Here is a 14,339-nt window from a genome sequence, read left to right as displayed (position 1 = left end):
TCCTTCACTTCCCTCAGCGTCCTAGGATGCATCCCATCTGGTCCTGGTGACTTATCTACTTTAAGTACAACCAGCCTTTCTAGTACCTCCTTTATCAATTTTTATCCCATCCAGTATCTCCTCTTCTTCCTCCTTCACTATGTCTATGGCAGCATCTTCTTCCTTGGTGAAGACAGATGCAAAGTACTCATTTAGTACCTCAGCCATGCCCTCTGCCTCCATGCGTAGGTCTCCTTTTTACTCCCTAATCGGCCCCACCCCTCCTCTTACTACCCGTTTAATATTTATATGCCTATAGACGACTTTTGGATTACATTTTATGTTAGCTGCCATTCTATTCTCATACCCTCTCTTTGCACCTAATTTTTTTTCACTTCCCCCCTGAACTTTCTATATTTAGCCTGATTCTCAGATGTATTCTCGACCTGACATCTGTCATACGCGCTCTTTTTCTGCTTCATCTTATTCTCTATCTCTTTCGTCAACTTTTTTCATTTAAAAACAAACTCCAAAACAAAACTAGAGTAGGAAACAAATAGGAAATGTTCATGAGCAGAATGTTTTCTGTTTTTGTCAGCTGCTTTCAAGTTGCTGTACTAAACATGAAGTTACTGCGAATTTTCATCAAATTGTGGATATGCCAGTATTTCTTGCAGCTCAACAATGGCAAGATCAAAGTCATCCTGTTCAGTCTCCTGTAAGAACTCCATCGTCTTGGCCTAATCCCAACCCTCTTCCTGGATGCCCACTCAAGCTCAAAAAGCTCCAACACTCATCAGTGTCCTGCTCGACTCTGAGCTGTGCTTCAAACCCCATAAATAGCCTATCACCAATGCTTCCTATTTACACCTCCTACATCGCCCGTCTCCTCCCCCACATTAATGCCGAAAACCTTGTCCACACCATCATCACCTGCAGAGTTCATTTTCACAGTATGCTGCTCACAGATGTCCTCAACTCCACCCTACAAAAACTCCAATCATCTAGAACTCAGCTGCCCAGATTCTATCCCACACAACACTCTTGTAACCCCAATCCGTAACCCCAATCCTTGGCGACCTCCACTGGCTTCCTGTCCCTGTCCTACAACAATTCCAAAGTCTTCAAATCCCTCCACAGTCTCACTTCTTCCGCCCTACATCCCTGGCTTACATCCTCCAATCTACCAATTAGGGTCTACCACTTCCCTACCACTGGTGGCAGAGCCTTTGGCCATCTTACTTCCTTACTCTGGAACTTGCTTTTATCCTACTGTAATGAAATCTGTTTGTCTTGATCCTGTATTCGTTTTGCACTCATGTATATTACCCTCCCCCACTGTGTATAGTTTCACTTCCTCTTTCCCGACTAACCTGGGAGGTTCCAGGTCTTGGCTCTTGGCTCCGCCCCTGACTTCTCTTACATAAAGATCCCAGGATCTGTATGACTCATTCCTGTGAACCAGTCGGCATGTTGAGATGTTAGCTCTGATCTTAGTGATTAAAAGCCAACTTGTTTAAGTCTATAACTTCTAGTTTTGTGGTTATTGAAGGCCCATCAATTTTAATCACTAAAGAATACTAGGATGGATCGACTCCTAAAACCAGAGCGTCTGGACTTGGATCCACATTCTGCTGAAGCATCAAATCAATTTGGACACTGGCTCAAATGCTTCGAACTCTTCGCGGGGACCTCATCCGCTAGCAAGGTAGATACACTGAGTCTACTGACTACTCGCGTAAGTCATCGGATTTATTCGTTCATCCGGGACGCCACCTCTTACACGGAGGCCATCACTATCCTGAAGGCCCAATACCAGAGGCCGGTAAACGAAGTGTACGCCAGACATCTGCTGGCTACACGCAGGCAGCGACCAGAGGAATCAATGGACGATGTCTTACAGGGCCTAAAGGACCTGGTCCGGGACTGTAACTGCAAGGCTGTGACGGCCAACGCGTACTCTGACGAATTGGTCCGCGATTCCTTCATCACGGGCCTCAAATCGAATTATATCCAGCAGAGACTGCTGGAGAAGGAGGTCCTGGACTTAAAAAAGGCAGTGGCCACTGCGCGATCGCTGGACGTGGCCCAGAAACTCTGACTCTTATTCTTCCGGCCATGCGGCCCTCACCGCCTCGTGCGCGCCGAGGGGGCCGCCATCTTGGAATCAGCCATCTTCCCCATCCAGGTCTCAGACCAGCTCTACGCCGCCGGAGTCCCCACACAGAAGTTCACCCAGGAGTCCTACTACAGCGGCAATGTCTCGAGGCCCGAAATGCTACTTCTGCGGCCAGGCCAAGCACCCCAGACAACGATGCCCAGCGAAGGACGCTACATGCTTCAAATGTAAGAAAAAGGGGCATTTTAGCAAAGTCTGCAGGGGGAATCCGATTTCCAACTCAGTCACCGCCTCGTGCGTGCTGTGCGGGCCGCCATCTTGGGATCCGCCATCTTTTCCCGACTCAACGGCCGCCCAGGGCCCAACAGTGGCTTCGATCACGGTGGATCAATCCAGGCCACACCCGTTGACAAAATCCATGATGGACATACAGGTAAACGGGAATTTAACGAAATGTTTAATTGACTGTGGGAGTACCGAGAGTTTTATCCACCCTAGCCTGGTACGGCGGCACTCATTAACGGTAACCCCTACACGGAGCAGAATTGCTATGGCTGCTAAGCCCCACACTTCGGACATTTTGGGCTACTGTGTGGTAACACTGACTGTAAAAGGCACGGACTACAAGGATTTTAAACTCCTCGTGATGCCAGAACTCTGTGTTAATGTAATCTTGGGCCTGGACTTCCAGTGCCACCACGAAAGTGTCACGCTAGCATATGGCGGGTCCCAGCCGCCACTCACATTCTGTGGCCTATCAACCTTAAAAATCAGCCCGCCCTCTTTATTCGCTAATCTCGCTCCGAACTGTAGGCCCATAGCGACCAAAAGCTGAATCTAACCTACAACGAAGACAAATGTGTCTTCAACACAACCCGTCTCTGTATCCTTGGCTGTGTGGTGGAAGATGGGGTAATTGGACCGGACCCTGACCGATTACGCCCCCTAAAGGAACTGCCCCTGCCACACAATCCCAAAGCTTTAAAAAGGTGCCTGGGATTTTTTTCGTATTATGCCCAATGACTCTGCTAAGGCCCGACCCCTCATTAAATCGATGTCCTTCCCACTATCAGCTGAAGCTCGGGAGGCTTTCACCAGTATTAAACAGGACATTGAAAGGGCTGCAGTGTGTGCAGTGGACGAATGCATTCCCTTTCAAGTCGAAAGCGATGCGTCAGACTTTGCCTTAGCTGCGACCCTCAATCAGGCTGGGAGACCTGTGGCCTTCTTCTCCCGAACCCTTCAGGGACCTGAAATCAGGCACTCTTCCGTCGAGAAGGAGGCACAGGCTATAGTGGAGGCAGTGCGGCACTGGAGACACTACCTAGCCGGCAAACGTTTCACCCTGCTCACCGACCAGCGGTCGGTGGCTTTCATGTTTAATAACAAACAAAGGGGGAAAATCAAGAATGACAAAATACTCAGGTGGAGGATCGAAATATCCACGTTCGACTATGATATTATGTACAGGCCGGGAGCCCTTAATGAATCCCCAGACGCCCTATCGCGGGGAATGTGTGCCAGCATTCATACGGACAAATTACAGGGTCTCCACAACGACCTCTGTCACCCAGGGGGTCACCCGACTATACCATTTTATAAAGTCCCGCAATCTGCCCCACTCCATCGAGGAGGTCAGGGCAATGACCAGAGCCTGCCGCATCTGTGCGGAATGCAAGCCTCGTTTCTACAGGCCTGACCGTGCACACCTTATCAAAGCCACACGGCCATTCGAGCGCCTAAGTCTGGACTTCAAGGGACCCCTTCCCTCTGCCGACCGTAACGTATACTTCCTCAATATCATTGATGAATATTCCCACTTCCCCTTCGCCATTCCCTGCCCAGACATGACCAGTGCCACGGTCATCAAGTGTCTCTGTAATCTATTCTGCATGTTTGGCATGCCAAACTACATACACAGCGATAGGGGGACGTCATTCATGAGTGACGAGCTGTGCCAGTTCTTGCTCTCGAAGGGGATAGCCACTAGCAGAACCACTAGCTACAACCCCCGGGGTAATGGGCAAGTGGAAAGGGAGAATGCTGTTTGGAAGGCTGTCACGTTAGCCTTAAAGTCAAAAGGCCTTCCGACCTCCCGCTGGCAGGAAGTCCTCCCAGACGTGCTCCACTCCATAAGGTCTCTGTTATGTACTGCCACTAACGCTACCCCTCACGAAAAGATGTTCGTTTTCCCCCGGAAATCCACCTCGGGCATATCTCTACCCGCGTGGCTGACGTCTCCGGGGACAGTACTATTGCGGAAGCACGCGAGAGGCCATAAAACGGACCCCCTTGTGGAAAAGGTACAGCTCCTCCATGCAAACCCTCAGTACGCCTATATCGAATACTCTGACGGGCGAGAGGATACTGTTTCTATAAAAGACCTCGCTCCCTCGGGGAGCGGAGAGAACGATGGGAGACTACCCGATGAAGACCTACACTACAAAGAGACAGGACGTCCAGAGGTATCAATACCCAACTTTAACCTGGAGGACACTGCAGATAACCTGGAAGACACTGCGGAGGCCCAGACAGCGGAGGAACCAGAATCCACTCCCCTAGGAGGCACCCCAACTGGCTTTGCGCCGATCACTGAGAACTGCAAAACCTCCTGACAGACTCACTTATACCAACTTTTAAGAAACATCACCCCGATGGACTAAATCTATAGAAGGGGTGAATGTAATGAAATCGGTTTGTCTTGATCCTGTATTCGTTTTGCACTCATGTATATTACCCTCCCCCACTGTGTATAGTTTCACTTCCTCTTTCCCGACTAACCTGGGAGGTTCCAGGTCTTGGCTCTTGGCTCCGCCCCTGACTTCTCTTACATAAAGATCCCAGGATCTGTATGACTCATTCCTGTGAACCAGTCGGCGTGTTGAGATGTTAGCTCGGATCTTAGTGATTAAAAGCCAACTTGTTTAAGTCTATAACTTCTAGTTTTGTGGTTATTGAAGGCCCATCACCTACCGACCACAACTTTGGCCACCTTCCCCAACTTAGGTCAGACTCCCAACTGTGAACTGCCTTGGGATGTTTTGCTAGGTTAAAGTTGATATATAAATGCAAGTTTTTTTTGTTGAACAAAATTAGCTGAACCAAATTAAGTTTCCTAATATACAATGGTCAATTGAACTTGTTTTAATTAAAACCACACAATGGTATATATTTTTTCAAAAATAACTGTCATAAAAATGACTGCCAAAAACATGTGGACCAACCTGTGAAGATGCAGCACTATGAATATCTCTTTGGCTGGAATGGTCCTGAAGTTCAGTGCATAATCTTTTTTTCTTGGGGCTTGGAAGAGGTGAATCTGTTGGTGTGTCTTCATGGAGGTCTGTTTCACACTGGCTTTCATGCATTTTTTTCTGTTCACACAGCTGGTCTGCTTTTTCTGTTTGTTCTTTTCGACCAATATCTGAAAACAAAAGCCAACACTTTTCAATTTTCTACATATGCCACTTTCATATAACTTCAAACTACCAAAATTCAGTCATGCTTTTCAAATGCTGAAATAAATGAATTGCATCAGTCCTGCAGGCATTCTAGATTTTACATCTGCATACATTTGAACTAGTAGATCGCCAAAGATCAAAACCAGCGCCATACCAGCTGTGTTGGTTGAAAAGCCAAACACATAGGTCATCGACCTGAAACATTAACTCGGCTTCTCTCGCCACAGATGCTGCCGGTCCTGCTGAGTATTTCCAGCATTTTTTGTTTCTATTACATAAAATCTAAAAAAAAATGTATTCCAAAATTTGCAAATGTAAAGCTATAGTTGAGGTGAAAGCATCAAAAAGGTTGCTGTCCAGTGAGCACAGAGCTTGTTGGATACTGGAGGAGATTCCACTTGGAGATAGCAGACACCATGGGCTGGATTTTACTTACCGAGACGAGTTGGGGGCGGGACTGCTGCCTTCCGGGTTCTAGTCCCGCCCCCAGCGACGTCTGACAAACAGACACTATTTTGCCCTGATTGGCCTCGTTAAGCCCGTCCTGCGGGCTTGCCGGCCAATTAAGGGAAAGCCGGTGTCAGATGACGTCAGTTGATGATGCTTCATCTGCCAGTTTTCTTAAAGGCATATGCACCACACTTGTTTGACAGATGAATTGTCAGTGTTTGACAGCATTGAGGTGCTATCAAACACTGACAATCACTGTCCAAAGGTAAGCCCTTGCACCTAGGCTCTCCAATTACTTTCTCCTTAGGATAAAACAGATGGCAGCTGCAGCTGAGATTGCAGAAGCCATCTGTCACTTCTCCCGATGAGATGAGGCTACACAAACACTTCACAGCTTGTCACCTGCAGAAACATCTAACCACATTAAAAATTACTTTCATATTTTTTTACCTCTGATACTAACCACTGTCCCATTGCATCCTTCACACCACTTCTGCAGCTGTCATTCAAACACCAACATAACAACAGACCCACAGCACGCCTCACTTACCCTGACGGGGTTCCCTGACATCAGGAAGCCCGCAGCAGCAGTCGAAAAATTGGGAAAAGCCTCTTAACTGCCTGACTACTGGAGGGCCAGAGCCTGGGGCAGGGTCTGATCAAAAGGGTCACTTCCCTTATCCCGATCGCTCTCAGTGGACTGATAAGGAGTTAGGCATCCCACCAATTGATGAGGAATAACTAGGACTTGAACTTGCTTTCCTGAAATGTGTTTCCATTGTGGGCATTCCTTTGGAAGTTCATCCGACACTTGGAGAAACCACCTTATTGTAAATTAAATAACACTATTTAAAACAGAGTGCTGAATGCCACCATAGATTTGCAAACTATTGTCCTTTCACCTCTGGGACCTGGGTTTGAATTTAGTTCAGAAAGCAGTGATGCACGTCTACTTCTCCCTGATGGTTACAAACACAAACAGAAGTTGGACCAGTCTTAACCCAGCTCAGGACCAGGAGACCACAGTGAAATATTAACAAAAATCTAGCACAAGATAGATATCTCAGAAAGAGGTCACAAAGGCAGTTAGCTTTAGAAATAGAAAATTCCACGAGTGCAGTAGAATAAGGCTGGGGTAAGACACAGTTGAAAGTCCATCTCGAATCTGGACAACCCAATTTTACAGCTGAATTTCCAATCTCATCCCAATGTCCCACCTTCAGAATCGAATTCCCAAAATGACCGCCAATCCTAAAACTATTGGTCCTAATGAGCCTTTTACATTATAGACAAAGTCTTGGGAAAGGAGCCCAAGGGCACCGTTCTCCCAAATTTTATTTTGAATCAGGCTAGTGGACTTGTGAACCTCTGCCCAAGGGGAAAATATCTGCTCTTTTGGCCAGCTTGTACATTGGAGTATGGACACAATTTCGTTGCACCATGATGTCAATTCAAAGATAATACATTGTGCAGGATGACCATGACACAAACCCATAATGTCACCACAGAAATGACTTTGCTACCCCCATTAAGACCAGTGGTAGCCATGATCAATTGCCAAACAGTGTTCCTATCCACTGGTCTAAAACATTTCTGGTAAGTTTACTTTGATGTGGTCACTGGCTGAAAGGGATCTACACTAAAAGAATCAGTGACTAATGTTCCCTTTAAGCTGTGCAACCGCGCAGCACTCCGCAGCTCCCGTGCAGCCAGCTCACCAGCTTTTAAATAGGAAAAACCGCGCATACACAGTATTTTGAATGGGCCACACAGCCCCAAAAAATTAAAGGGAACATTGCCAGTGACCAAAGAACAATTTAAAAGTGGCTTAAGATTTATTTGGAGTTGAAGGTGATGGTACATAATGCAAGAGAAAATATTCCACTGCCCACACTGACATCTCAACTAGGAGGCAGATGAATGAGAAGAAACCTGGATATGAGCATAAGCAAAAAATTAATGTTTATAATTTTAATATACTCAAATAATTAAGATGGCCTACCATTGTAACTAATGAAGATGTGAGAGAAAAAAAATATATAAACTGAAAGACAGCCATCTTTATATACTGCAAGATGGAAATGGCAGCATTTAAAGCCAAGGTGGTACGTATCTCTGATTTTCACAAACTGGATTATGCATCATAGTATTAATAGGTAAAGTGGCAGCTTGGATAGAGGGACAGCTGAAGAATAGGAGCGATGGATGTTTCTCAAATTGGCAAGATAAAGCTAGCAGTGTGACCCAGGGACCTGGGTTGGGGGTCCTCTTTTACTTTTCCTATATATAAATAATTTAGGTGTGAGCAGAGCGAGACAAATATCACAGCTCTATCGAATGAAAATAGATCTATAAAATGGCAAGAAACTGGTTTTAAAAATCAATTTCTCTTCCTCATGAAGACTGACAACACTACAAATTCACCAAGGCGCCATTCAGTTGATGCCAGTTATAGGATATATTAGGAAATTACTCCAGTGAGCAATAAAGATTGCTGGGTGATGGTCAGCAGGTATCCAACCTAAGAAACTTTAGGAGGAGCCAAGTACTACAAAGAATATGGCCTAGAAATTGGGTTGGTAGCGCCGGCGCTGAGCGCCTAAAGAGACCTAGAATTGGGGCGAAGCGCTATGTTGGGGCGGACGCTATGAAGATAGCGCCAACTCAGATATTGACTATACATTTAGCGCCTGCACTAAGTGTTTGCGCGCACCCGCGAGCGCAAGCAGCTCATGACGTCATTTCAGTGTGCAACGCCTTTTAGGAGCGCCTGAGCGCATATTGGGTGGCACCCGGAGCCTTAGCGCCCAGCGCTATTAGTGACAGTTCGAGGGAGGGCTAACAGGCCCTTCTCGGAGTAGGGGGGCGCTATTTAAAGGGGACAGCTCTACTGCAGAATCTTCTGCCACTTGGCCTGCTCATTGCGCTCGCTGCTAGAGTTGGCGAGCTAACGTGGAGCGGAGTTCTGGGATTTGAGCTTTACAGTACTTGGTACCTTCAACCCTGTCCGAAGCACTTGCACCACTACACCTAAAAGCCTTTTGACCAACTGGCATCGGAATGGGAGCTTGTTTGGAGGGCGACGGACCTCATCTGCACTCTGTGCAGCAGTCATGACGACCTGCCTTGCCCTGCGGGGAGACGGTGGCCGAGCTTGCCTATCCCTCCTGCGTTGCTCCATGCCGCTTGGTCCGGCAACTGGTTCATCCTCAGAGCCACCCCCCTCCCCTCCAGGGGACTACTATCCCCAGTCTGCAGATGTCTCCGCTCCCGGATTCTGCAACGGCTGGTCCGGATTCCTCCTGGCCCTCGCCTCTGGTGGCACTGGCACTGGCAGCTTCAGCGCGTTGAGCCTGAGTTGGTGCTGCTTCATCTGAAAGTGGGAGGTGGAAGAGTGGCTTTAGCAAAAGGACAGGTTTGCTGAAAGGCATGCCAGATTGCGGCAAGGCTCTGACATGGCTGCACACTGAGGATGCATGCTGGCGGGGTGACCAAGTGGAAGGCAACAGGTGGAAAAGGTGAGAGTCTTACCCTCGCTGTCGGTAATGGGGTCGGCAGATGCAGTGGTCACTGGACCAGACAGACGTCCTCCAAGTATCTGGTGCACTCTCTCCTCCAGATCCGTGAGAGTGACCACTTGTGCAGGTCCGCCACTGGTTCGACACTGCTCCTTTCTAATCTGCGCCATCTTGGACTGCAGGGGAAAGAAGGGGAGGTTCTGTTACATGAGGCCTTGAGGCCTCATCGCATGCCCCCCATGGTGCAAGAGCCCTTACATGAGGCCTAGAGACATCTGTCCATGTGTGTGGCCAGAAAGGGCCATGGGTGCATACTGACAGATGGCCATTGGCGCATCATTGCAGCAGGGTGCCCGAAGTCAGCTGCAGATGGAGGGAAGCACAAGTTTGGTAAACCATCACTCACCCTAACGATCCGTGTGAGGTCGTTGAATTTCTTCCTGCACTGAACAGGGGTCCTGGTCGCCATGCTGCTGGAATTCACCCTCACAGCAACCTCCCTCCAAGATCGTCGATAAGCCTTCTGATTTGGCCTCTTGCCATTATCCGGATACAGGACCTCTCGACGGTGTTCAACTGCAGCCACCAAGTGGTCCAAAGCCTCAGTGCTGAAGCGCACTGCTCTCTGCCTAACCTTCTCCATAATGCACAAGTTTCTAACGCCAGACAAGGGCGAGCGCCGAATCTGAGGCCTACAGGGCGTTGGGTGTTTAAGCTCAGTCTGACTGACCCGCCCCTTTAAGAGCCGGCCGGCGCCTGTAGGTCTCGTGCTTTCCCGTAATTGAGTTCACCTGCGCTGCGCCCGTCCGCGTCGATATTGAGTAGCGCCTGACCTTTTGCGCCTTAAGAGCACCGTGCAACGGCTGATTTAGCGCCTCAATCCCCTTTGGGGGCGATGCAACCCAATATCGCGCCAGGCGGCGATAAGTTTCGTCTGGCTATAAACTTTGCGCATCGCCAGTTGGAACGCCTCAAGCGGGGCTATACCCAATTTCTAGGCCTATGAGTTTTAAAATAATAGGGATGGGGGGGAATTTGAGTAAGTACTTTATATTGAAAAAACATTTAAAGTTATTTAAATGAGGCATTTTTAGTAATGTTACTGTTAACTGTACGTAGCATCATTTTTGAGATTGGTTTCCGATTTACAATTAATCATTCTAATGCAGAGCAGGGCAGTCCAACCTCTGAACCTCTGCTCTTTTACTTCGCCTATGAACCCCAGAAGAAACCGCTGCTTTCTTCCGTTTAGCTCCTCTTCCCAAATTGGTAATCTCAACATAGGTGGCCTTCTGTTGCTATGTGGGAGTGTATGTCCTTTTCTAAGATTCTTTTCTTTAACGAGTTTTAATCACACTTTTCTATCTTCACTTTTAATGTGTGGTATTAAAATCATTTTGTAAATTCTAGATATTTTTGCAAACGAGATGTGGGTAAAGAATTGAGCTATAAGTACGCAGATGCAACACTAAAGAACTTATAGCTGGGATTTATTATTCAGGAAGCTATTTTGCACAGTACAATGCCACCAATATTTCTGAGATACTAAATTTAAGTGGCTCTTTAAACAGGACAGTTTTACTTTCACGGATAATGTCGGCTGGGAGCCTCCCACTATTACTTGGCTTATATGGTACTCAAGTCATACAGACCAGGAACCTTTCAGATTCCATCCTTGTTCTGTCCCATTAACTAATTTCAACCAGGTTATATTGGGTCATTCCAACTAGTGTCAGCAACTCAGATAGGAAAGGGAGGCAAAAAAGTTATTGTTATAGAATCATAGTGCAGTCTACTAACACTTGTTGGAAAATGCACAGGTGAAATTAGGCAATGGTGGGATCAGACTCTGCTGCACTACACCTTATGATTGAATAGCCTCCTGACACCATCTAGGCTAACATATCCAGAATTAACACTTGGATGAGACAACAGAAGATTGACTTAGCACATGGAACCATATCCCAGCACTAGATTCAGATGGTGGAAAGAGGGAGTTAAAAAAAAGTCAGTCAGTCATTCAGGTACAATGCTCCTCTAACCACACTAGGAAAAATTGGAATTTCCTTGGTGAGGAATATATGAACAGGTTGCGGTTCTGTAAGAGATCACATAACATTAAGACTCACGGAAAATCCAATTACATTTCTATCAATTTTTACAATGCCTTCAACCTAGCCAATCATGAAGTTGGAAGCTATGAGATTAAAGGGTCTAAATTCCATGCATGTCAGATAACCAATTGATCAAAAAAGTGCAATTTCTGTATCGGTCATGTGCAGATCCTTCCCAAATTATTAATGCTCAAGTCAGTACTAATTTTTAGCATGTTGGGGCAGACAACAGATTTTACTGTTTCTAACATTTCTTGCATCAGTTCTTTTCTCAACATGAATGCAATACAAATCTTGGAATTAGTGCATCAACGTACTGGATAATATAATTCTACACACCTTTAGCCTCTTTCTCTGAATTTCTTACAGGTGATGTTCGATTTTCCTTTGGTCTGGTGAAATTTTCATTCTGCTTCTGGATACAACATTCTGATCTCTTCTCAGGCTGCACTCCACTGGAACAGAATGTAGTTAACTGTGCAAAAATGTCATCACCATCGCTACATAATAAATACATCGTGATAATAGTGATACCCCGTTTTTAATTAGCATCTAATTGCACACTATAGGTTCTGGTACGAAAAGACTATTTTGCATATATTTAATTTTTTTTAAAGACAGGACAACAATGCAAAATAAAGCCAAGTAAAGTGGGAGTATGCTTTCTGCCTTAGTGCAATAACTGTTGCAAGTTACAGTGAGCCATTAACCTGTGTCTGAAAGTTGTTTTCTGTGCAGTGTGAATATCTATACTATGATTCCTTTCTAACCGTTTCTTGAATTTACTTAAGGCAGCTATAAAAACGTTCTTCCTCCCAATTTGGTTTTTTTCCCCAAGTTTTTTCTGCATCCAACCAAAGCCAGATCGGTTCTGGGGAAGATGGAAGCTATTCTGCTGCACTTGAACAGGAAGGGTGCTAACGTACTGGCCAAACCGATAAATAGGGAAGAGAGACATTTAAACTTGGAAGGGAGCAGCAAGGAAAATAAAAGCAATCAGAAAGAGCAAGTAGAGAAGAAATAGAGGTGGTTAAGATACAAATAAAACAGGATTCAGCAAAAGGGATCGCAGAAGGAATAAAGGGTTTGAAGAGGAAAATCAAATAGACTAGTTATAAGTAGGAGAAAGAATGAGGTAAAGGAAGGAGGTTTTAGCTAGAACAGGAAAAAAAGTCAAGGGAAAAGGAGTAGTGTTAAATACAAGCAAAAAAGAAAGCTACATGTATTGCAATGCTCAAGAGTGTGGGAACTAAACGCAAATATGGCACAGCAAGATTAGATTTAATAGTGTTATCACAAACTTGGCTTCCAAACTGGGGAGGAGTGTAATTAAACATATAGCATTATAATATTTTAGGATGGGCACAAATGTAATTAAACATATAGCATTATAATATTTTAGGATGGGCAGAGTAACTAAGAAAAGAGGAGTGGCAATATTGGTGAAGGAGAGAACACATACTGTAGAGAGAACAGACGTTTAAAAAAAAATTCAAACAGAGTCAACGTGGTTAGAGATTAAAGATAAGAAATTAATGGCCTGCAATTTCCGATAGGAGGCTTCCTGCGTGCGGATACCTCCTACCTGGAAAAAAAATCTACGCCCTTACCCAAGGGCTCCCGAGGTCCGGACTCTTCCACTCCAGGGACCAATGGGAGAAGGGAATCCCCCTTCATACTTTTGACAGGTAGACCTGTCAAATATATGAATGGGAATCACTGAAAAAAGACACAACATTAAACATAGAAGATAGGAGCAGGAGGCCATTTGGCCCCTCGAGCCTGCTCTGCCATTCAATGTGATCATGGCTGATCATCCAAATTCAGTACCCTGTCCCTGCCTTCTCTCCATATCCCTTGATCCCTTTAGCCTTAAGAAATATATCTAACTCCTTCTTGAATATATTTAATGAATTGGCCTCTACTGCCTTCTGTGGTAGAGAATTACACAGGTTCACCACTCTCTGGGTGAAGAAATTCCTCCTCATCTCAGTCCTAAATGGCTTACCCTTATCCTTAGACTGTGACCCCTGGTTCTGGACTCCCCGGCCATTGGGAACGTCCTTCCTGCATCCAGTCTATCTAGTCCTGTTAGTATTTTATAAGTTTCAATGAGATCCCCTCTCATTCTTCTAAACTCCAGCGAGTATAAGCCCAATCGACCCAATCTCTCCTCATACATCATTCCTGCCATCCCAGGTATCAGCCTGGTGAATCTTCGCTGAACTCCCTCCATGGCAAGAACATCCTTCCTCAGATAAGGTGACCAAAACTGCACACAATACTCCAGGTGTGGTCGCACCAAGGCCCTGTACAACTGCATCAAGACATCCTTGTTCCTGTACTCGAACCCTCTCGCTACGAAGGCCAAACTACCATTTGCCTTCTTAATCGCCTGCTGCACCTGCATGCTTACCTTCAGTGACTGGTGCACAAGGACACCCAGGTCTCGTTGCACTTCCCCTTCTCCCAATCTATTGCCATTCAGATAATAATCTGCCTTCCTGTTTTTGACACCAAAGTGGATAACCTCGCATTTATCCACATTATATTGCATCTACCATGCTTCTGCCCAATCACCCAACCTGTCCAAATCATAATGGAGTTTCTCGGCATCCTCCTTACAGCACACACTCCCACCCAGCTTTGTGTCGTCTGCAAACTTGGAGATATTACATCCAATTCCCTCTTCTAGATC

The 14,339-nt window shown here is 46.0% G+C and overlaps 1 protein-coding gene across 5 annotated transcripts in view; it reads right to left on the bottom strand.

The window, feature by feature from the left end:
* The window catches only part of LOC147107714 (sentrin-specific protease 7), a 107,884-nt gene that overhangs the window by 38,582 nt on the left and 54,963 nt on the right, over nt 1-14,339 (bottom strand). For all 5 annotated transcript variants that reach the window (XM_086006945.1, XM_086006944.1, XM_086006947.1 and 2 more), the window contains 2 exons: nt 11,981-12,096; nt 5,323-5,522 (listed from right to left, as the gene is read on the bottom strand). In XM_086006945.1, the coding sequence (XP_085863071.1) occupies nt 5,323-5,522; nt 11,981-12,096 (316 nt within the window). The remainder of the gene's footprint in view (nt 1-5,322; nt 5,523-11,980; nt 12,097-14,339) is intronic.

The sequence above is a fragment of the Somniosus microcephalus genome, chromosome 14, assembly GCF_052327205.1.
Source record: "Somniosus microcephalus isolate GS21.2 chromosome 14, FLI_Smic_1.0, whole genome shotgun sequence".
In the NCBI taxonomy this organism is placed as follows: domain Eukaryota; kingdom Metazoa; phylum Chordata; class Chondrichthyes; order Squaliformes; family Somniosidae; genus Somniosus; species Somniosus microcephalus.
Note: the sequence above shows the minus strand (reverse complement) of the source record. Positions and strands in the feature narration are given on the sequence as shown.